This window comes from Siphateles boraxobius, unplaced genomic scaffold (assembly GCF_051911475.1).
Source record: "Siphateles boraxobius isolate OS27281-9 unplaced genomic scaffold, OSU_SipBor_1 6, whole genome shotgun sequence".
Lineage (NCBI taxonomy): Eukaryota > Metazoa > Chordata > Actinopteri > Cypriniformes > Leuciscidae > Siphateles > Siphateles boraxobius.
In genome coordinates this window covers 9,260,012-9,282,500 of record NW_027509186.1, presented here as the reverse complement: position 1 = coordinate 9,282,500, position 22,489 = coordinate 9,260,012, and the positions used below count along the sequence as shown (strand labels likewise).

The 22,489-nt window shown below is 37.6% G+C and overlaps 2 protein-coding genes across 18 annotated transcripts in view; both read left to right on the top strand.

The window, feature by feature from the left end:
• sh3bgr (SH3 domain binding glutamate-rich protein) overlaps positions 1 to 16,265 on the top strand; it is a 29,735-nt gene extending 13,470 nt beyond the window's left edge. For 5 of the 15 annotated variants that reach the window (XM_077207623.1, XM_077207625.1, XM_077207627.1 and 2 more), the window contains 4 exons: positions 732 to 758; positions 2,134 to 2,157; positions 10,738 to 10,789; positions 14,817 to 16,265. In XM_077207623.1, coding sequence (XP_077063738.1) covers positions 732 to 758; positions 2,134 to 2,157; positions 10,738 to 10,746 — 60 coding nt within the window. In that variant the 3' untranslated portion in view covers positions 10,747 to 10,789; positions 14,817 to 16,265. Of the gene's footprint in view, positions 1 to 484; positions 509 to 731; positions 759 to 2,133; positions 2,158 to 10,737; positions 10,790 to 14,816 lie in introns of all 15 variants that reach the window. The other 10 variants (XM_077207622.1, XM_077207624.1, XM_077207630.1 and 7 more) reach the window with 3 other exon arrangements.
• Positions 16,266 to 16,366: 101 nt separating this feature from the next.
• Positions 16,367 to 22,489, top strand: part of igsf5b (immunoglobulin superfamily, member 5b) — a 34,360-nt gene continuing 28,237 nt past the window's right edge. The window contains exons 1-3 of one of the 3 annotated variants that reach the window (XM_077207618.1): positions 16,367 to 16,692; positions 17,645 to 17,734; positions 18,883 to 19,203. In XM_077207618.1, the coding sequence (XP_077063733.1) occupies positions 16,671 to 16,692; positions 17,645 to 17,734; positions 18,883 to 19,203 (433 nt within the window). In that variant the 5' untranslated portion in view covers positions 16,367 to 16,670. Of the gene's footprint in view, positions 16,699 to 17,644; positions 17,743 to 18,882; positions 19,204 to 22,489 lie in introns of all 3 variants that reach the window. The other 2 variants (XM_077207619.1, XM_077207620.1) reach the window with 2 other exon arrangements.

Below are 22,489 nucleotides of genomic sequence, written 5' to 3'. Positions count from 1 at the left end.
ACATTATCCTAACCACCATATCTTATACTAAATTATATGCACTTTTCACCACATGAGGAATAAAGTATCTGAAGCATAAAATATAGTTTGAGTTTTAAAATAGATATTTCATTGAACAATTTAATGCTTGGAGGTCTCTTAATCTGACTATATCAATCTGACAAATTACAACGAATCAAGTAATTGTTTATGGGTTAGATCAAGTACAAATAGGTCATTGAAATAACATCTGGAGTTATGCACACCTTTTTCTCGTTTATCGTAATTTCTGAAATAAAGCTAAATTAAAATTTAATTTTAGATGAAAAAATTCCTGCTTTAATAAGCATTAAATACACAGTGAACACAAATATTTGGTAAAAAAGTTAAAAAATCAATATAAGTATTGAATGAAATCAGATGGCAGATCTGTTGTTCACTGACTGTCTAAAGCATATTGCACACATCCCTTCTTCTCTCTCCCTCCTGTTTTTTTTTTTTATAGGCAGAGGATGATTTGGTGTCTGAGGTAACTTGGGTTTGATGAGCAGTATATCCCTATACTTGTGATTTGCGTTTTTTCCCCTCATTTCGCAACTGATTTTCCTCCTTTTAACCTCCTGTTTCACTTCCCTATTCTAGCTGCCTCCTGTCAGTCTCTTTCTCCTCTCTCCATCTGTTTCTGAACGTGTCTCTTCAGTTTAAGCTCTCACATTCCTCTCATCTGATTCAGTCTGTTCTCCCCTCTATAGGAGGAAGAAGAACTGCGAGAGCTTGAGGTAGATTGAAACATGTTTTTTTCCCCCACTTTTTGTCTCTATTTTTCTTCTCTTTCTCTTTTTCTTTCCTCTCTTTTCTTTCTTCTAACTGCACTTGATATCTGTTCTCTAGCACTTGGACCAAATTTAACATACAATACTTTCATACCAGATACATAAGTGATTCACTGAAGTCCCTCAGTGAATAATATATACATGACATAAATTTAGCTTATTTAGTTTGGAAGTTAGTGTCTAAAAGGCATCGACCTGAGAATGACAATTTAATGTATTAATAATAAAATGTAAGAATTAATTCATTTCTTATCCAATGTATAATGGTTGAGATATTTTTTAATAAGATATTAATTATTAAAGATATTATTCATTATAACTGTTTTTGATTGTATTTTTTGATCAATTAAATACAGTCTTGGTTTCCATAACTTAGGATTTATTGTAATTATTCAAGTCATAACCTGAGTTTGACAACATTTACATTTTTTATTTTTTCTGTAATTATATATTTTTTAATTTACATAAAGAGAAATACAGAGCCAAATTGAAACACTACCTCAAATTAAAAGAAATGTTACTGTTGAAAAAATTGAAGATTTTTCTTTTCCCAACAATACAACAAATTACATTAGATGGTCACAAAATATTTTACTTCTCTGTTATTTTTGGTTAAAGGTATATAATATGAATATTTTGGTAAATTTTTTACTACGTTTGTTTAGACACTGAAACATACATTATCAATAAATTAACAGTTTCTAAAAAAATAAATGCTACTAAGACAAATACCCCAGACTGCACATTTGAATACTAATATTATCATGTTGTGAATGATGCAAGGCAATGATATGCCATGTTCAGTGTTGAGGGTCAAATTGAAACCGATATCCTCCACATGAGCACTACTACCCAGTGTGCTAAAACATGTGCACTTACCACACAGCCTCATCACTAGTGATATTTTTTTAAATTTTTGTGACACAAGCTTACACACACCAATTGTATTTTCCACATTCAGTTGCGGTAAACTCCTCTTCATGATCCTCACCTGCTCTCCTTTTTCTCCAGACATGCTGCTTCAAGCTCTCCTCATCTCTCTCAGCTGTCTTTTCTTTTCTTCTATTTCTTTTCCAGTCATTCCATCCCTCACTTATGTTACAGGAGAATTTCCCCCCCCACTGGCTGTGACTTCTAGGATCTTTCTTTATTGTGGAAACACACTTATATATATCCACTCAAACTCACTTCCACTGCTCACCCTCTTAGCACAGAGAACTATCTGGGTGTAGCATAACCTTCAGCTCCATCAGTAGTTGATTCTTTAACTCAAATACATTGATGCATTCTTTTGTTTTAATACCAAATTCCTTTATCGCAGGAGGAAGAGGAACATGCCTCAGAGGTACTCTAGAACATTTTAGGTTGTTTTAAGCATGTTGTGGTCGGGGAAGGCCAGTGGCACCGGTGCATGTCACCAGTTTTGTTTGAAATCTTTCAGACTGACTAGATCAGTGGTTCTCAACCAGGGGTCCAGGGCCCACTAGGGGTCCTCAGCACATTTCCAAAGGGGTCGCAAGTGAGTAAAAAAACAAAACAAAAAAACATATAATCATCTCAGGTTGCATATGCAACCCCGGTTTCTTGAGAAGGGAAATGAGACGCTGCGTCTAGGTGTTGACACTATGGGGAACGTCATCAGCATGGCCGTTATCTGAAGAAACTTTTACCACACGGCAATATTCATTGGTGTAACATTCATTATTCAGTTAGCAAAGATTTATTTTGTTATATACTCACAGCAAAGTTCTTTTTTGTTCTTTGCTTAGTGATAAAAAGAAAGAGAACTGATAGCGGCGTTTAGATGAATGTCAACAAAAATGACAGAAACGCAAACGCCATGTCTCGTCACGTTTATTATTATACCACTTTATACAATATTGCTTTAAAGCCACAAATATCATAACTGTTATCTATAGGCCTACTGTAATTTAGTTCTTTAAGAAATTCATTATAAAGAGAAAGATGTATGGTACAAAGTATTATCATGTCGGAGCGGGATTTGAGCTAATGTTGTTTCACACATGAAACAATGAGGGACATGAGGGAACCGTTCGTTAAGACCATAAGCGGTTGAGCTGCACCTCACTCCAAGTAATGCATTACTTTACTTGTTACTTGAAAAAAGTAGTAATCAGATTACGTTACTCATGTTACATGTAATGCGTTGATGATGCTATGGGTAACCAATACCCACTATATCATGCTGAAGGAATGCCTGCCTCACTAAACTGTGAATATTCACAAATAAAGTGGACATAGCACTAAACGACTCTGAAACTCAGCCTGAGTCAAGAGTGTGTCAACCCTATGTGACTTGCAAAATGCTATAAAGTTGCGCTACTCCTTAAAGCCAATATCCACAGGCGCTAGGGTAAAACTCCCAAGCTTCATAAAATATTTACAAAGGAAGTCCAGGCTAGTCCAGGTATGTCTTACTAGCTCCTCAGCATAGACCAGAAGTGGACAACTACTTGTTTTTCTAAAATGTAGTCTATCTCCATACTGCCCAAGCTACAACCTGATGTATTGCCATCCATCCAAGGAACACGGATCATACAAGAGACCTTTAGGCCGTGTGTCCACCAAAGCGTGTTTTCACGCGTCTGGCGTAAAAAACGCCATGAGCGTAACGAGGCGCTGAGCGTGTATTTAACGCTCAAGCGCTGAGCGTTCGGCGTTTTTTGCTGGTCGCCGAGAGTTGAAAAATTTTCAACTTTGGGTAAAACGCAGTGCTCATCACAGTGGAGGAGGGGCGGGACAAATACCACACCAACCAACTGTCACAACATTCTTTCTGTACAACGACGTCAACCAGCAGAGCTAACCGAACAAAATGGATGAAAAATAAATTTGTAGTATGAAACAAATTATCTGCGAAATCAGTTACAAGTAAACTGTGCTGGGGATATTCTGTATCATAGCAACGAAGCGTCTCAACTGAAAAAACGCAGCGTTCCCAAAACGCTCTTAAGCGCCTATAGCTAGGCGTTTTCAGCAGAGCGTCTAGCGTTTTCAGCTGACTAAAAACGCTTTGGTGGACACACGGCCTTAGAAGCATCCATTCAAAAGGGAGCATTCTGTATATCCCTACTTCAAGATCCAACAATAGTTGGGCAGGGAGGTAAACGATGCAGATGGAAGCTTGCCGACTGCCAACATAGTTTTGTTTACCCTGCATCAACCCTCGGACATACGATCACTCTCCAACACCTCATCAAATGTATGAACGCGCCAACATGCATAACATAATCAAACACTGCTCCTAGCATGACAGAGAGAGCAGTTTCGGATTTCGTTTTCTTTAAACAAAAAAAAACCCTACTCAATACCTCTGTAAATTCGGCAAGGTTGCTATAACCACCACCAGCTAAAGAGGGGGTGTAATGATCTCACTAGAGGGGCCATGAATGATGATGTAAGTTCCGTATAATGTGGAATTCCACATTTCATCAAAGTGCCCACTCGCATCATAACTTCCCAGCAATACGCTGGAGGAAAACTAATGAGAAATGGTAATGTCTTTCTTTCCACATTGTCTCACCAATCTCTAAAGCTTGCACACTCTAGAAGCACTGAGGGGAATTGAAAGAGTGAAAGATAAATATATATGTTTTTCACTCTTACAAAAAAACTACTCTAGTTAAAAGAGGCAACTGGAACAAGAGGAGATTGCATCATCTCACCGCATCCATCCTTTGTAAACCCTCAGCACATCAAGCATTGCACTAGACCTATCAGATGATGGGTCATATTTTTTTGCGACACATGCCACTTACAGGCCGACTGCGGCTTCACCTCTCTGAACTTCCCCGACACCGCCTTGACAGAGGTGCCTAAGAGTTCAGAGGGTGAAAGTTTTTTTCCTTCTCCTTAATGACTGACATATTTAACTACAGATGCCTCTCCATAACCACCATTTGATGGCAGCGACTGTTTGTTTGGTGGCACAGAGGGACAAGTCTGTCTTCAGGAGACAATCCCTGCCCCTGGTCTTTCAGCAGGAGAGAAACAACGCCTTGCCAATGAACCGCAAAGTGGTCTGTAATGGTTTAGACGGCAAGACTGCAGCCTTCAACGAAGATGCCTCACTCTGCTATCCAGCGTCTCTTCTACAAGAGGCATCTTCATGTATCCCTGCTTGCTCAATCCCTCTACATTTGTGTAATTTGAATTTGGAAAAGGAATGATGTGTGTTGAATTCAGCTTCTTCCATGACCTCTCCACTTCAGTGTGAAGATCCAGAAGAAACGGCAGGCTCATGGAGAAGGGACGAACAAAACTCACCAAAAATCACTCAACGAGTCTACTGCGAGCAACGCCCTGTCTCTTGCGCGACCAATTCAGGTTCAACCTGGCCATTACATCCAACAGTTCCTCGTTTGTGTGGTTGACAGAAGAAGCCAAAGAATGGGCTTCCTGATCCAGCAGATCGCCCCAGCTAGCAACAAGGATTGAAAAAACAAAATCCCTTTCTCAAATTCCTCAGCCAGCTCGACCTGCGAGCCCCATGATCTAAGTCTCCAAGTCACCGGAGACTTAGATTTTTCCCGGGAGTCTCCCGTATTTCACAAACATCTCCCGCCCCCCTCCCGTTTTGTTATTTCTCCTGTGAAACTCATGTAATTTACATGGCCCAAACGTTGTTATATGAGTAATCACATCAATATATGATTCCGAGGTTGTCCCGTTGCCAGATCTTGTATGAAACCCATCCTATTCGCACAATCAACACAGCATACAGATTTCAACCCATTTGTGAGCTCTACCTGGCAACCTACAACCCAGTTGGGCTGTCGATATCTGCACAGGTATTAGAAGCGGGAAGTTGAATAAGCGTCACTGTTAGAAATTGGAGGAGAAGACTCAGTTGTAAATATTTAACGCAATTAACGCAGCATCCGTTTTTTCTGACATCCTTTGTCTGGCGTTACATTATATGATGCGCTCTTATTCATGCAAATGCTTTTAAACCATTCAAGCCAAGACAAATTGAGAGCCAGAATCGAGTTCTCTTTCGGCTTGAAGTTGACTGAAGACTAACACAATTATGCCAAAATGTTTTGTCGAGTATCCTCATAAGAGCAAACTGATCAGTCTTAAATGAGTTAAATAAATTCTTAAATGAAGGTAAATAGTTGTGAGAGAATGAGACGCATGTGAGATCTCTGCCAGCAGCGGCTGGTTTTAAAGGGACAGCAGCCAATAAAGCTTTCTGTCCGTAAAGTTAATCAAAGAACAAAGGGAACAGAGAAAAACACTCACTGCTCTGGACTAAAGAACTTTTGTAACTTTAATAAGGATTAATCTATGTATAATTTAAAATTTGTGAAGTGCAAACTGTTTGATAACTCTATTCAATTTCTGTATATTTCCTACCTTTTAGACACATATTTAAAATATACTGTCTTTATGTTGTTTTTACATTAATTTGGAGTTTAACTGTGAAATTATTACTATAAAATACATGAAAAAAGTTTTTTTTTTTTATTGGGGATTCATCGTGATTAATCACAGAAAAAATGTGTGATTAATCTAGTTATTTCTTTGCAATCGAAAAAAAAGGGAAAAAAAGAAATATTCAAGAAATAACTCAAATTCAAGAAATCACACAAATAAGACTCATACATCTTGATTTTTATTGAATAATATGTATTTATTTATGTTAATATCTGCACAATTAATGTGTAGTTAGCCCCTGCCTCTGGGTGCCAAGCGTGAGCAGAGCTTCCATACTGTGAACTTGTCACATTAAACGCATTCAGACCCCTCGAGTTCTCCCAAGTAAACAATGCAAAGATCTTGGGTGTCTTCAGGTGTCATAAAACAAGGACAGGGAGGCACACACTTTCTAAATTTCTGAATTTGCTGCTTTTTTCTCCATAGTTTCATCTTTGTTACAACGCGCTACAAGCAAACGGCTCCTGCAGTCAAAAAAGTTGTTGACTTGTAATTCAGGTGTTCTTTTATAATCACTGGCAGTCCGTGTGTGACACCATGGACTGCCGGGGGTGGGGGTCTTAAAATATTGTCTTTGAATCAGAAAGGGTGAGAACTACTGGTCTAGACACTTGCATCTGAATAAGTTTTGCCTTAAATTTGTGTCATTGAATTGCTTGATTATTTTCTTACTCTTGCTGAGTTTAAAGCTGCTGTAAGCGATTCATTTTTGGAGTATCACACAGAAAATGTCCCTGTTATTTGACAGGAGTCAGTGAAGTAGGTACCAGTGGTGTGAGGCAGGGCGGGGCCGAGAGCCGTGGGAGCGGAGCAAAGCCAGTGACGAGGCCTTTGCTCACACAGCTCTCACTCCACAGTGCCCTAAATCGTTTGTTTGTTGTTTGTTCTGCTCATATGTCACTCTTTTATAACTCAGGAGTGTTCTCACATTTCTTTCAAATCTAAAACGTGGCTCAGAAATTTCTCTTAAATTCTTTAGGAGAAATAAAAAAAAAACACAAGTGAACTTGGCCAACGTCGCTTACACCAGCTTTATCTTGATCAAACGAAAAACACAAAATAAGATACTTTTAAATTTTTTATTGAACACTTTAACAGTTTAACATATTTGCAATTGTTGGGTCAGTGTGTTCAATAAAGACAAAAAGTATTTTGTTTACTAAGACTTTGTTTTTCATTAGAAGTACTAACTAACATATTTATGAACCTTGTTTTAGCACTTTATTTGTTACAGTATTGTAACATATTTCAAATTTCTGAAGTTATCGGATCTGTAATTTATTTAGGTTTTTTTGAATGCTGTGGGAACACCCTCCAGGTGTGACAATTGTCTAAAGCCTTTATTGAATCATGCCAATTGTTTAACTGATGGCACTTGCATCATCCATCATCTGTGCCTCAAAAGGACATGTTTGCAATGATGGAAGCAAAAGCAGGACTAAGAAGTACCTCAGAATCTCGTTCCCTTCTCAGGGAACCACTTTTATATATGTAACTAAGATGTTCCCCTTCATAGGTTTATTCTGTAAGTTCTTCCATCTCTGTGAGACAACTGAAAATCCCATGAAGCTGAAAGGCCTTAGCCATCTCGGTCCATGGATAAAGCAGGAAATCAAATAATGTCTCTGACAGATACACCCAGCATGGAACATATTCTGCAGCAATTGCAGCTACATATATGAGTGTAGCCGGAGCTGCACCTGCAAAGAAACACGTTTGAAGGAATGCCAGCACTGATCCAATAGGGCAGTGGACTGGGTCCAACTTTCCAGGGTTCCACATCTCTGGACGAGGCTGCCAAATTGATCCTGAGAAAGTAGGTCCAATTGGACTGGAATCTTCCAAGGGAGGATCTTCCAATCTTCAAAAGAGACATAAGATTCAAAAACCAAACCTAGGTTGGTGACTCAACAACACATATTTCTGTTTTCCCTCATCCTCAAAAGGTCCGCTAAGAGCAGTCAAATCGGCAGGAGAGCATACTTGCTGGTTCTGGGCTAACTTGGGGCGCTTTTACACTGCTTGGTACGGCTCAGTACGGTTCGGCTCGCTTCGCTTTTCCACTGCGTGGGACGACTCGGTGCGGCACGGCTCGGTTCGCTTTAGCTCGGTTGCTTTTCCACTGCAGTTAGTACCGCTTCAAAGTGGGTGGGATTATAGACTGATCGTTATATTTTATCCGCTCCTCGGCAACCAACGAGAGGAACGTCTGCGCTTCTCATCCACTGACCACGATTCAGCCATTTCTTTTTTGTATTTTTTTTCTTTCTTTTGTCTTCAAGCAAGTAGTTTTAAAACAGGTGCTACAGCGGTGGCTGTTACTGGCTATTTCAATCTAGCGGGTTTGATGTTTCGCAAATACAATGACGCTGGTAGTGACGATTCTGTCTGACCAATCAGTGATCTGCAGTGTTTTCACGTCACATTTCACGTGTCGGTACGGTACGCTTGGAACCTCAACAGAGGTGGTATCATCTAAAGCGAACCGTACCGTACCGTACCATGCAGTGAAAAAGCGCCAAAGTGAGCCGTACCGAGCTGAGCCGTACTGTACCGTGCAGTGGAAAAGCGCCATTTGCATTACTAGGGTACAGAGAGAAGAGGACACTTGGCTGTTTCACTGGATGGAAACAGATCCACCTTCGCCCCTCCGAACCTTTTGCCAGATCACACTCGCCACTTTAGGAGATGCGTCGAGAGAGTGGAGGTTCTCAACCCATGCGTCGAGAGTAGAATGTACATCGATGATCTCTACAGGGAGTGAGAACGTATTTCTCCTTGACGATTCGGATAAGAGATCACTGATGGGTTATCTGTTCTTTTCAACATGTGTCAACCCCGAAAGATCAAAAGAAATTGTTTCAATGCAGAAATACCACCAATATCTCCAGGCTATTCATATATGCTGTGGTCATCTTCATCATCATTATGCCCGTACACGAAAGAGATCGCATCGCAAGGGTCATGCGTGAATTCAATCTGATTAACATAGTGTTCCTCTGTTGCCACCACGCAATCCAGAGCCATTAGCTTGACAGTTGAGCCGTAAGCGTCTAGCTCACATGTGCCTCGATGGGCTTCAGACAGTCGTCACACCTGGAGGGTGTTCCCGCAACTGACACAGCATCGAGTGAACCTATGAAAGGGAAAGTTAGTTGGTGCACTTTTAAGTAAAGGGATATTCAAGAACAATAAATAACTAGAATGTATATTTCCTGAAGAAAATGTGAAGTGGTGCTTGCAGTGGCAAAACTCGCCACTCGGTTGCTAGGGTGTGGTACATGATTGCATACGAGCCAACAAACATGTCTGTACGATGTTCTGGTGCTGAGATATGGCTAATTCATGTGTTCAGGTGGATGCTAGGTGGTTGCTAGGGTGTTCTGGGTGGTTGCTATGTGTTGCTAGGTGGTTGCTATGGTGTTCTGGTTGGTTGCTATGGTGTTCTGGGTGGTTGCTATGGTGTTGCTAGGGTGTTCTGGGTGGTTGCTATGCTTAATGCAAGATTACAATGTATATCCAGATAGCGGTATAACGTACATCCAATAGCCAAATAGTATTTGGGTTTCCGTTTTTATGCCCCTCCTGAGTCTTGTACTTGTCTTTTTTTGGAATATGCAAATTACTGTTTTGTTTGAAGGACCAGGGTGGAGAAAATAAATTGTTTAATGTGCACCAAAGAGTTTAATGAACCATTCTAAACATGATGTTGATGCATAGAGAGAAAATCAGACTTAGCATGACCATCAGCATGCAATACACGTTGGTTTGAAAATGTTGTATTGAAATAAGCAGGATTGGACTATGCTCCTTCAAGATGGCATGGTTGACATTCAGATGGGAACAAAATGCAGTGAATGGTGTTTTGGTGTGGAGTAAAAAAATGCTGTGAAAAATGTTCTGTTATCTAGCATTGGGTCTGTGAGTATTTACAATGTCATAACTCCTGAGTGAGAGAGAATGTTAAAAATGCTTTGAAGTAATACCTTGCTTCTTAGATTTCTATTGTAATTTTACTGCATTCAGTATTTGTTTAGTTTTACAAACTGAGGGACACATTCAAATTATTGTCTGGTATTCAAGATACTTTATAATACTTTATAAGGACAACAAAAACAACAAAACTTGTCTTGAAATCGTTTCTCCATAGATTGGAATAGCATTTGACTGATTCAATATGCTGATACTGCTTAAAGATATCTAAATTGATAAATTAACGAGTAATCGATAGGCTACACTTTTCAGGTTGATTAATAATTAATTTACATAGATAATACAAATATGCACAATATTTTTATGTTTACCTCTAAGAGTCAGGCTGTACACAAAAGATAAATTAAAACGAATAATAATGATTAATAATGAAAAATAGAATAGAATTATGACCAAACACATTATACAGGAAGCATTTATAGCACACCTAGGAACAATATGTTGTTAACTGTGTGATTTCTGTCATTCACAGGAAGACTAGTGTTCTGAAACTGAGGATTTTGGGCCTGGATTTTCCCACACAGGTAATACATGCGTTTCTTTTGTCTTATCTGCCACTTGGTGGCGCTGTAGGATACCATTTGCTTCAATTAAAAAAACAAAACATGTGTCCAGGACTAAAGATATTTGTGTGCCTGGTGAACCGAAGACAGTTGATTGCTTAAAAAAAAGATCCTGCCAGAAATGACATACATGTGTATTTTTCTTAAATCATATTGGCTTAAATTGACTTGCTGTGTTTGTTTATAAGCATGTTTAAAATATATCGTTGATATTTAATTACCTCACAGTTTTTAAGTCATGAGGAATATTTTTTTTATTTATCTTTTGAGATAAAAGAGTTAATTGTACTTTGAAAAGATACTGTAACTTTCAATACTAAGCATGCCTGGTTTCACAGACAGGGTTAGATTAAGCCTTAGTTCATTTAGGACATTTAACTTGCTTTTATAAACATGCCTTGGAGTGTGTAGTAATATTGCAAGTTGCTTTCAGTTAAAACAGCTCAAACACTGGGACTATTTTAAGCCTCGTCTGTGAAAAGGGGCGATGAACACTCATGCAATTCAGTGTTCAGAAACCTGGCCCTCCCAGTCACAGTGACTAACATCAGCAGGATAGGTGATTGTATTTATTCTGGTGTATAACACCAGAAAACTATTGACAAAAGACCCGACAAAGTTAATCAAACTACAGCTGTTCATTTCACATGGCAAGAGTTTCTTAAAGGAACAACAGCAAAATTGGGCTCTTTAATTCTAAGAAGAAGATGAAATCTAAAAGAGAAAAACTGCTTTATTTTAAAAAACAAAACAAAACTAATGTTACAAAATGAGTTATACAGTATACAATTAATATACAGTTATTTATAATATAGCGATAATTTACATTTAGCCAGTCATTGTCTGAAAATAAACCACAACAGGGTGACCAGGACTCTGACACAAAGCAAAGGGATTTATTTTGTGATTATGACCGGCTGGTTGTACATCATCCCACTTATTAATATGTAATATTAAAATTGTAACAGTGATATTTACTTGAGTCACAAGGTGGCACCAATTGTAACTTCCAGTATGAAAAGAAAGAGAACATGGAGTGCTGTCATTGCTGTCAGATATGGGAGAAATAAACTTTTGTCAAATTAAGTTTTTATCCTAATTAAATCTGATACTTAACAATTAATTCATTATTTTCTCATTATAATTATTACTTATTATAGGATGATAAATTACTAAATATATTTATTTATTCAATATAAATTATATTATGTATTATTATATACATTTTTACAAAAGAAAAATATTGTACAAATGACCAAAAATACATGTACAGTAATGCTCTTATAATGAATACCTATAGTAGGCAAGTGAGGTGAACCATGGACTGTAAAGTCAAGAATGACAAAGGTTTAACTATACATATTAAATACTTTTGCACAAATAATTTAACATGAACTGTTTTGATGTGATATATAGTGATGAAATGAATAAGATGCAATATGACAAGTGGAAAACTAAAAAAATCTTTTAAACAACAGTTTCAACTGCACATTGGGATACACTGTGATTTGAGAAAGCAATAATACTTGCTGATCAATTTAAGTACTCACATAAACTTGTTAAATATTTAATTTCATCTATATTTCTGACACTGTCCATCGCAGTATTTTATTGGTTCATTATATATTATTTAATAGGTCAGTGAATAAATGCATGGATCAGCATTTGAATGTTATGCATGGTCAAGTCAAGTCACATTTATTTATATAGCACTTTATTCAATACAGATTGTTTCAAAGCAGCTTCACAGTGATAACAGCAAAATAATGATCAATGATGCAAACTGAGTTCAACTCGGCTGTAAAGCAAATCTAAATAGACAATAGTAAACAGCCATTATTCAGCTGAAGTCAGTTCAGTGTTGCTTCAGTTCAGTTCAAAAACTGTTTACTGACAGAAATGGTGAAAAAAAATGAACCAACATGGTGTGATTATGATCGCATCACTAGTCAGATTGTGGATTGGTATATCTTCAGAATATCAGAATATTGTTGGTCTGAAATTAATTTTGTTGCATTGAGGGTCCAGGGTTCTAATCTGCAATAAAATAACCTTATGTTAGTAAATGAAAAGCACATCAGCTTAATAGCGTCAACACATTTGTGTGCATATTGTTTTGTGGTCTCAGAGGCACAGATAGATTCATCTGAGAGCTGTTCGGGAGAGGATATTACTGCTGTCACTCTCGGACACACTCAGCAAAACATAAAAAAAGACACAAACTAATGAAATGAAAACTAAAATTGGAGACGTGTCCTGCTTGTTAGAAGATGCACCCTGCCGCAAGCTATTTCATAAAGAGGTGGGGACAAAATTGGCCATGGCAAAAAGTTGTGGGTACATTTCATGGTCCCCAAATAACGCCTGTGCTTTAAACTCTCTTATTTTAAGCATCAAGTCAAGTTAAATTATTTGCATAGCACTTTTCATAATACACATTGCTTCAAAGCAGCTTTACTGAAAATCATGATTTTGATGTTTATAATATCTTAATATCGTAAACTATATAAGCAATCAAGCGGATGAAATATGCTGTATAAAATCTTCCTACATTAATGTACAGTATGCATGCAAATAAAGTTGGAATAAAGACTTGGGTGATAATATAATTACATAAGCGATGAAATAAAGAAAAAATTTTAGTTGAGTTTTGCTATATAGTATAATACGGTATCACTTTATGTGACTACTGTGGATAAAGTGTATACTGTATATGTTGAACTTTATATAGAGAGCTTTGCGGCGATAAAACAATCACTAAACAATCACATATCCGAGATTTCCTATTTAATATAGTATAGGATGTCCTATATATCCAACTGTAACTAAGTTTGTGTTTAGAGAAGAAGGCAGGAACCGGTGAACGTTAAACATAATTTTACACTTGACAATAACCACACTTGCCACACCAACTTTAAAAATATCTCTGGCCGTTAATATAGTTTACATTTTTCAATGATATAACTATCAAGCAGTTTGGATTTGCTGTATAGTACATACTGCTTCATGTGAGTGCACTGTATGTATCCAGGTTGAATATACTTTTATTAGTATAATTAAGTTGTTAATTATGTGGTGTTATGTCCCAGACAGCAACATAGTGTCTGCCCAGATCCGGGCCACATCTGGTACGTGTGGATTCAACGCCCACCAGATGTGGGCCGGATCTGGGCCGACACTATGTTGCTGTCTGTGGTGGTTATGTGGTGATATTGAGAATTATAAAACTTGTAAGGTGTTGTTCAATTTATAACAATTTTGTGTAGTGACAAGCCTAATTACTATTGAGTATACTACTATAAACAAGTCAAGTCATCCTCATTTATATAGCGCTTTTAATAATGTAGATTGTTTCAAAGCAGCTTTACAGAGATAAAGATATAATTTAAGGTAACAGAGATTGGTTTGGTTTTATAGTGGCTCTTGAAAAATGTTTTTTCCAGCTAAAGTTAGTTTTGATTGATTCACTTCCGTCTAAATGATCATTTGTTATTAAATTAGGGGCCGCTAAGACGACACCGTTCTCTCTAAACAGACTTTAACCGTGAACCTGTGATAGACGCTGATGGCGTTCACATGCGCATTAAGAATTGATTCTATAGTTATGTGCGTTTGAATATATGTGCGCAGGTTTGTAATTCCTTACAAACCATGCCTAAACAAACTACAATATATATTATATATATATATATACAAAAACTATAATTCCACAACGCTTTATCTGTAGAGTGGTATAGGGATCCTCCACAGGGAGAGGCTAGTTGGCACTTCAGCACTACATTGTCATCGGGTCCAGGCGAAGGTCCTTCGTCAGATCTGGAAACAGCTTAAACACATTCTCCATTTTTGTTTTTTGTTATTTTTCATTTTCTTTGTGGAAATCAACAGCATGACAAATAAGTGGGAGGGGTATCATGATGTTGACGAGCAACCTTTGATGCTTCACATTTATGAACGCACAACCCTTACTATGTGCTTTACCTTCCAGCTTGAAGTTCCCTGGAGCCATCCAACATCCCCCACAAACACCTTCACCGAAGCGTTACTCAAGCCAAATGTGACACCACTGCACTGGAGAATATGCACTCAGGACCCGTCTTCAAGCTCCCCATGATAACTGTGCCTTATCCCATTACTGATGAGCTGCAAAATGCCTTCGTATGCTTTTATTGCTTAACTGGCAAGTTTCAAGTGAATTTTAAAGGGATGTCTTTTTTCTTACTGTACATATAGAAGATAGCTATTTCTATAACCTTTAAAGTAACATTTTTGACTTTGCTCCATAGTATCCCACATAGTTGTGCTGAACCATTTAAATGTGCCAAAACCAATACTTGCAATAACTCTCTGTGTTGTAAAGTACCCTACCAGTCAAACTTTGGACACACTTTGCTACAATGCTAAACGCTAATTATAAGATCAACCTGTAGCAAATTCATAGGCTTTATCAACTTCTAGACGGTAGGAGAAAACTTGTGTTGTGTTGTGTTGTCAAAGGCTGTGCGTTCGATCAAATTCATCAGTCACTTAGCCAAGCTAGCCGTAAGGTAACATTTTGTAGATGCTAACATTTGAACTTAGCCAAACTAGCCGTAAGGTAACATTTTAAGGATACCAACTTTTGCAGGTACTTGATATCCCATTATCCCCAAAAACTGAATAAAACTGCAAGGCAAAAGAAAACTGATCAATAAAAAAGACAATAAATATGGTTCATGAATATGAACATTGACTATAGTTTGTTTTGCTAATAGCATGAAAGATAATTCAATTTAAAAATCCAATATTGTCAATATTATTTTTCAGCATAAGTCAGTACTTTTGCATATTGTTGGGTCTGTACAGCTCATGGTAAAATACATATTTGATCATCTTACAGTATGACTGGAAATTGCCCAGACAGTTTTAGCTAATTGAATATGAAATTAGGGCTAAGAATATTTAAGGATATTTAAAATTACAATTTAAAAGTTGGGCCCTCAGGCAAAAAAAAAAACAAAAAAAACGGTTTATAAACCACTGAGTTAAAATATAATAGTTTTGATTTGTTTAATATTTTCGGTCACTTCATAATTGAATGCTTCTTTATCATCCTGAAATATGGAAAATATTAGTAGTAATAAAGACCGAGTAGGTGTGTCCAAAACTTGTACTGTCTGTAGTTAAATGTACATACATACTTCATTGGGGCAAAATTAGACTACACAAAATGCTTCACAGTTGAAGTTAAAATTAGACATTAACACTGTAAAAGGGCATTAGTCATAATTCCCTCCTTTTTTAGTCTATTGTGTCTGATTTCAGTCTGAATATGTGACGTCAGTTCCTGCGGGAAGCCATTCTCTGTAGTCGTTCGGCAGATCTAATGCACTTTGTATGTAGACAGAAGTGAATGGTTGGAAATACCCTTATTTACCATTAAAGAGTGAGTTTTAAAGGCGCTGTCCGCTTCATTATGTTCTATTCTTGACACATTGTGTGTATTTAAAGAGCAGAAATGTTCAACCAGGGTGGTGCCAATTCAATAAACAGGATATGACTTTAAAGAGATTCCCTAGAGATAGTGAATGGAAGACAAGGAGGTTTTCTCATGCTCACATTTGACTTAACAATAGCAGCAAATTTCTGAGGTTATTTTAGGCCGTCACTAATATATTTACAGTAGCTTGTGAGTCACTGGTGAAGATTTGCAGTGGTCAGTTCAAGGCTAAAAAGGCTGTTTTGCTTTCAGTAATATTTAACTTGCTAGTTTTGGCCACATCCCACAGTTCCACACAATCTGCTACTGTATTGACTGTGGGAAACGTGATCTCTGTATGTAACAAGCTCTCTGGAATACTGTATGACCCATCCTGGGAAACGTATATAAGGTAAGATTACAGCAGCAGGATTTGTTACTCAGTAATTCAATAAATCCTTTGATAAGTATTTTGTAAGTTGGACAAATGTGAGTCACAGGTGTAAACGGTGACCCATTTCAATATTTTAAGGTCGAACAATATCTTGTTCATGTGTTATCATGATTTAGAGTAACCGTGTTTGCAGACTCATGCACTATAATGTGGGAAAAATGTTCAGTATCTCACATTTAGTTTGTTGTTATTTTCTTATTATTTTTTTTACAGCAGCGAGCATATAAATTGTATTCGGGTGAATCTTACAAAACCAGTTAAGAACATGACCATAATTGAACTCGAAAGAAAAATATAAGAATTTATGTTTTATTGTATTATTTTTATCACAATTACGCACATTTCCCCTACATGTCTTGTTAGCGTAATGTAAAAGGTGAAATTATTTTTTATTATACTTGCATTATTTTTTTAAATTAATGTCAATATATACATTTATATGGATTTTGAAGGGAAAATGCTATAACTGGTCATTTCTCAGTTAAATCACCTTTTGCTTGACGTCCTGCAGCATGAAAAAAAAAATATATATATATATATATAAATGTATATATATTTACAAATATTTCACATTCAGCATGTGTGAATCATAATAATAATAATATACACACAAGTTCCATATATCATCTTAGCACTTTTTAAGACCTTATATAAAATAATTTTAAATCTATATTAAACATGTACAGAAAAATGATTAAATATATAAATATATATTTCCATAACAATATATAAGTCAATTAAATTAATTTGATGTATTTAAATAGTCTGAGAAATGCACCCTCATGTTGAACACATTTCACACCACTTTAATGTACGGTATTTTATTTAAGTGTTACAGCAACATTAATTGTGTGTGGACCATGTGGTAAATAAGGTAAAAATTCACAACAATTTTATATTTTGTAGCAACCGTGTCCTTGCTGTGCAGAACAATGGCCTGACTGTTTCTCTGGCAATATGCATGGCCTCATCCTCCAGCTGTGTGTAATCCAAGGTGAGTGTGTCATCTGCTGAGTACAGGTGTGTGTTTATCCGACTACACGACTTTGCTTCCAAGAAAATTAGCTTTAGGATTAAAGTGGCATGTACATTAATACAGAATATTAGAGACCTCATCTGAAGGACTGAACCACATTACAGGGATTCTACTGCATGCACTGAGAATAGGTAGATGGATGGATGGATGGATGGATGGATGAATGAATGAATGAATGGATGGATGGATTTAATTCAGAAATGGAAAATATGTTTATCAATTAAATAGATGTGTGAAATGTTTTTTTCTTTAGAATAAAGTAATACATCTGAAAACCAAGAATGAGATTCGTGAATTATTAAATTGGGTCTCTCCTCCATCCATCCAACCATCGATCCATCCATCCATCCATCCATCCATCCATTCATCTGTCCATCCATCCATCCATCCATCCACACATCCATCCATCCAACCAACCAACCATCCATCCATTCATCTGTCCATCCATCCATCCATCCATCCACACATCCATCCATTCATCCATCCATCCATTCATCTGTCCATCCATCCACACATCCATCCATCCATCCAACCAACCAACCAACCATCCATCCATCCATCCATTCATCCATCCATCCATCCATCCAAACCAACCAACCATCTATCCAACCATCCATCCATCCATCCATTCATTCATTCCTTCATTCATCCTTCCATCCATCCAAACATCCAACCATCCATCCATCCAATCATCCAACCATCCATTCATCCATTTATTCATTCATCCACCCATCCATTCATCCAAACATCCAACCAACCATCCATCCACCCATCCATCCATTCATCCAACCAACCATCCATGCATTAATTCATCCATCCAACCAAATATCCATCCATCCATTCATTCATTCATTCATTCATTCATTCAATCATCCATCCAACCATCCATCCATCCATCCATCCATCCATGCATTCATTCCTTCATTCATCCTTCCATCCATCCATCCATCCATCCAAACATCCAACCATCCATTCATCCAAACATCCAACCATACATCCAATCATCCATCCATCCATCCATCCATTTTTTTAGAATAAAGTTGTACATTTGAACACCAATAATGTGTGTCATGTGATGTATTAAACTGTGTCTCTCCTCTTCACAGCTGTAGCCTCTTTTCTCCATCTACAACCGAAGACTGCCACTGTGTTGCGAGGCAGTGAGGTCCACTTTAACTGCAGCACTGATGAATCCTGGGATGTCATGACGTGGCTGTTGGGTGGAAGGACGATCCTGAGCATCTCTGAGGTTCATGGTCCCCTGGGCAGAGATGACAGTGTGTGGACAGTGAATCACTCACTGTCGTCTGTCTCAGTGTGGGAGTTAGTGCTGATGAACGCCTCTTTCAGCCCCACTGTACAGGAGCTCACATGTGAACTTCTGCCCACCACACACAGCAGATCAACAGCGGACCTGTTTGTACAAGGTTAGTCATCTTTTTTGAGCACTTAAAAATAAGCAAATCAATCTGTCTGTCCGTCTTTCCGTCTATCTGTCCATCCATCCATACATCCATACATTCATCTGTCCATTGATCCATCCATCCATCCATTGATCCATCCATCCATTCATTCATTCATTAATTCATTCATTCATTCATTCATCCATCCATCCATCCATTCATCCATCCATCCATCCATCCATCCATCCATTCATCCATCCATCCATCCATCCATCCATCCATCCATCCATCCATCAATCCATGCATCCAACCATTGATCCATCCATCCATCCATTCATTCATTCATTCATTCATCCATCCATCCATCCATTCATCCATCCATCCATCCATTCATCCATCCATCCATCCATACAAACATCCATCCATCCATTCATCCATCCATCCATCCATCCATACAAACATCCATCCATTCATCCAACCATTAATCCATCCATCCATTCATCCATCCATCCATTCATCCATTCAATTCAATTCAATTCAAATTTATTTGTATAGCGCTTTTCACAATACACATTGTCTCAAAGCAGCTTTACAGAAAGTGCATTTCGGAAATGTACATAGAAAAATACAGTTAGTTAATCAAGTAGTAATTTATGGCATAACATATCGCCGGCTTTGAGTCGTCTCTTCACAGGCGTCGAGTCGTCTCTTCAACGGCGTTGGGGCATCTGAAGTCTCTGTGAGAGGCTGGATACAAACTGGAGCTGACGAACGCTATTTACCTCGGGACTAGCGTCCCGAGATAACAGCAGAAAGGCAGATGGGAAATAATTAGCATAGCTGATGTTCATAATGTTAATGCATTCGAACTGATTCAGCAGTAGTATTAAAGGTTAAGCATTAAGTGAATGCTTGGTTAAAGAGATGCGTCTTTAATCTAGTTTTAAACTGGGACAGCGAGTCTGAGTCTCGAACAATATCAGGAAGGCTATTCCAGAGTTTAGGAGCTAAATGTGAGAACGCCCTCCCTCCTTTAGTGGACTTAGATATCCTAGGAATTACCAGAAGCATCCATCCATCCATCCATCCATCCATTCATCCATCTATTCATGCATCCATCCATCCATCCATCCATTCATCCATCCATCCATCCATCCATCCATCCATCCATCCATCCATTCATCCATCCATCCATCCATCCATCCATACAAACATCCATCCATCCATCTACAAGGTTATTTTTCTAAAACAGAACATTGAACAAATTATACAAATTATACTAGTTACAGTACAGCACTGGTGCATTAGGCCTCAGGAGGGAAAGAATAATTTGTAAACCATTGAAGAATGTGCCACCATCATTATTCAGATTATTAATCAACAAATAATTGTTAATCCTGGCTCAGATAAGGTCCAGTTCTGGTTTATGTCTTTGCTCTTGGCTGACATTTGGCATTGCTATGGCCTGTATGTAACTGTTTGTTATGGCAAGAAGCGAAAATGTGATCAGATGATGATATAATCATCATGTAGTGTTCTGAGAAGCTGATCTCATCTAGACTCTTATGTGTGTTATTAATTTAATATAATTGATTATAGTAATGTTTCTACAGCAAGACATCCAACAGTTTTTAAATAAGAAAATCTGTATAATAGTAAAATACCCTAACATTTTGTACTACTGGTTCACTTAGAAACACTCAAACCTCAAGAATCAGCGTGATCTCAATGACGGTGACATGCTTCATGCCGCAAGGCATTCTGGGAGCCACTGATGAGTTTTGTATGATGCACCCAGAATGGCCAAAGAGCCCAACTAAAGCAAACACTGCTTGCACCTCCACAATGGTGACCAAACCAAACTATTACTTTCAAACAAACTCTTTTAAGAAGTTCTGTGTCTGCTGGAAAACTTCCTGCTAAAACTTTATAAGAATGTTATGGCATAATGTTCTATCAATGTTATCACTAAACATGTTTCAAATGTTTTTAGAGAGTGTTATCCTACCTTTTAGAAGAACATTCTGGTAACAAAAATAAAATCAGCTACAGAAAACATAACAAGAACATAACAAAACATTCATAGAACAATAACACGTCTAGCTGGGATGAGCTCATATTGTGGCCGTAGTTTGAGCACACAGTGAGTGCGCTGCGAGGTTACACTTTTAGATCACTGTGAAATCAGATTGCTGACGTTGTGACCACATGGTGAGATCACTGTGAGATCAACGTGTTGACTGTTTGTGGCCCAGATCTGGCAAACAGGAGTGAGCCACCCAAGGGCTGTCATTCCACGCTGCATGTGGACCGAATCATCTTTCCACATGTGCCAGATGTGGGCTGGATCTGGGAAGACACAATGTTAGCTATGTGGGTAGTCATGTGGACAATGACACCAATCTCTGAAAACTACTTGTTTTCATAAAGAATAAAAATACCTATCGGCGCTAAAAATATGTACAAATCTCCAGCAACTCTTTTTCTCCATAATGATTGAAATGAAGATATTCTTGTTCACACATTGGCTATGTGTTGATATAAAGGCCAGATCCTTCTGACTGCAGAGAAGCTGTCGGTTTTTATACAAGATGGCTGATTTAGGAGTGAGCATCGACTAAGGTGTTTTTCATGCATGGGAATTCATTCGCTGCTGGCTGAAGAAGACTGCTGCTCTGGCAGTTTTGACGGAGCATATGACATTGTCGATGCCAGAGCAAAGGCTCTTGGGGATGGGAATCGATTGGGGACCATTAAAAATACCTACTGCAAAGCCACTCTACCAGGCGGTAAACAGAGACAGAAAGCACTGCTCGACTCTAATCTTAGATTCAGGAGCCATCAGAGCCCATCTGGTACACACATTTCTCACCCTGACTTGTCATTCTAATGGGAACCAAAAATGACAGTCATATTGCTTTACTGCTGCAGAAACTGACTACTATTCTCAGTTCTAATAAGGTCTTTAATAATAATAAAGTATTATATTATATTATATTATATTATATTATTAATACACTAGAAAAAGTTTTATTTAAGCTGTAGTTTGTTTCAGTAAAAATATCAAAACATCCTAAACAAAGATGTTATAGAACAATTATAGTTAACTAAAACTAATACCATTAAAAAAATATCTAAATAAAAAAAAAATGTTAACTAAAACAAAATAACAACATTTCATTTCTAGTTTCTCATCTTATTGATGAGTTGATGTGTAACGTCTGTTCTGGGTTTGAGTTTTGCTCGAGTTGTGTTCTTGTTTGATTTGCACTTTCCTGTTCAGATTCCTTTGTCCCTGTTCATTGGTTAC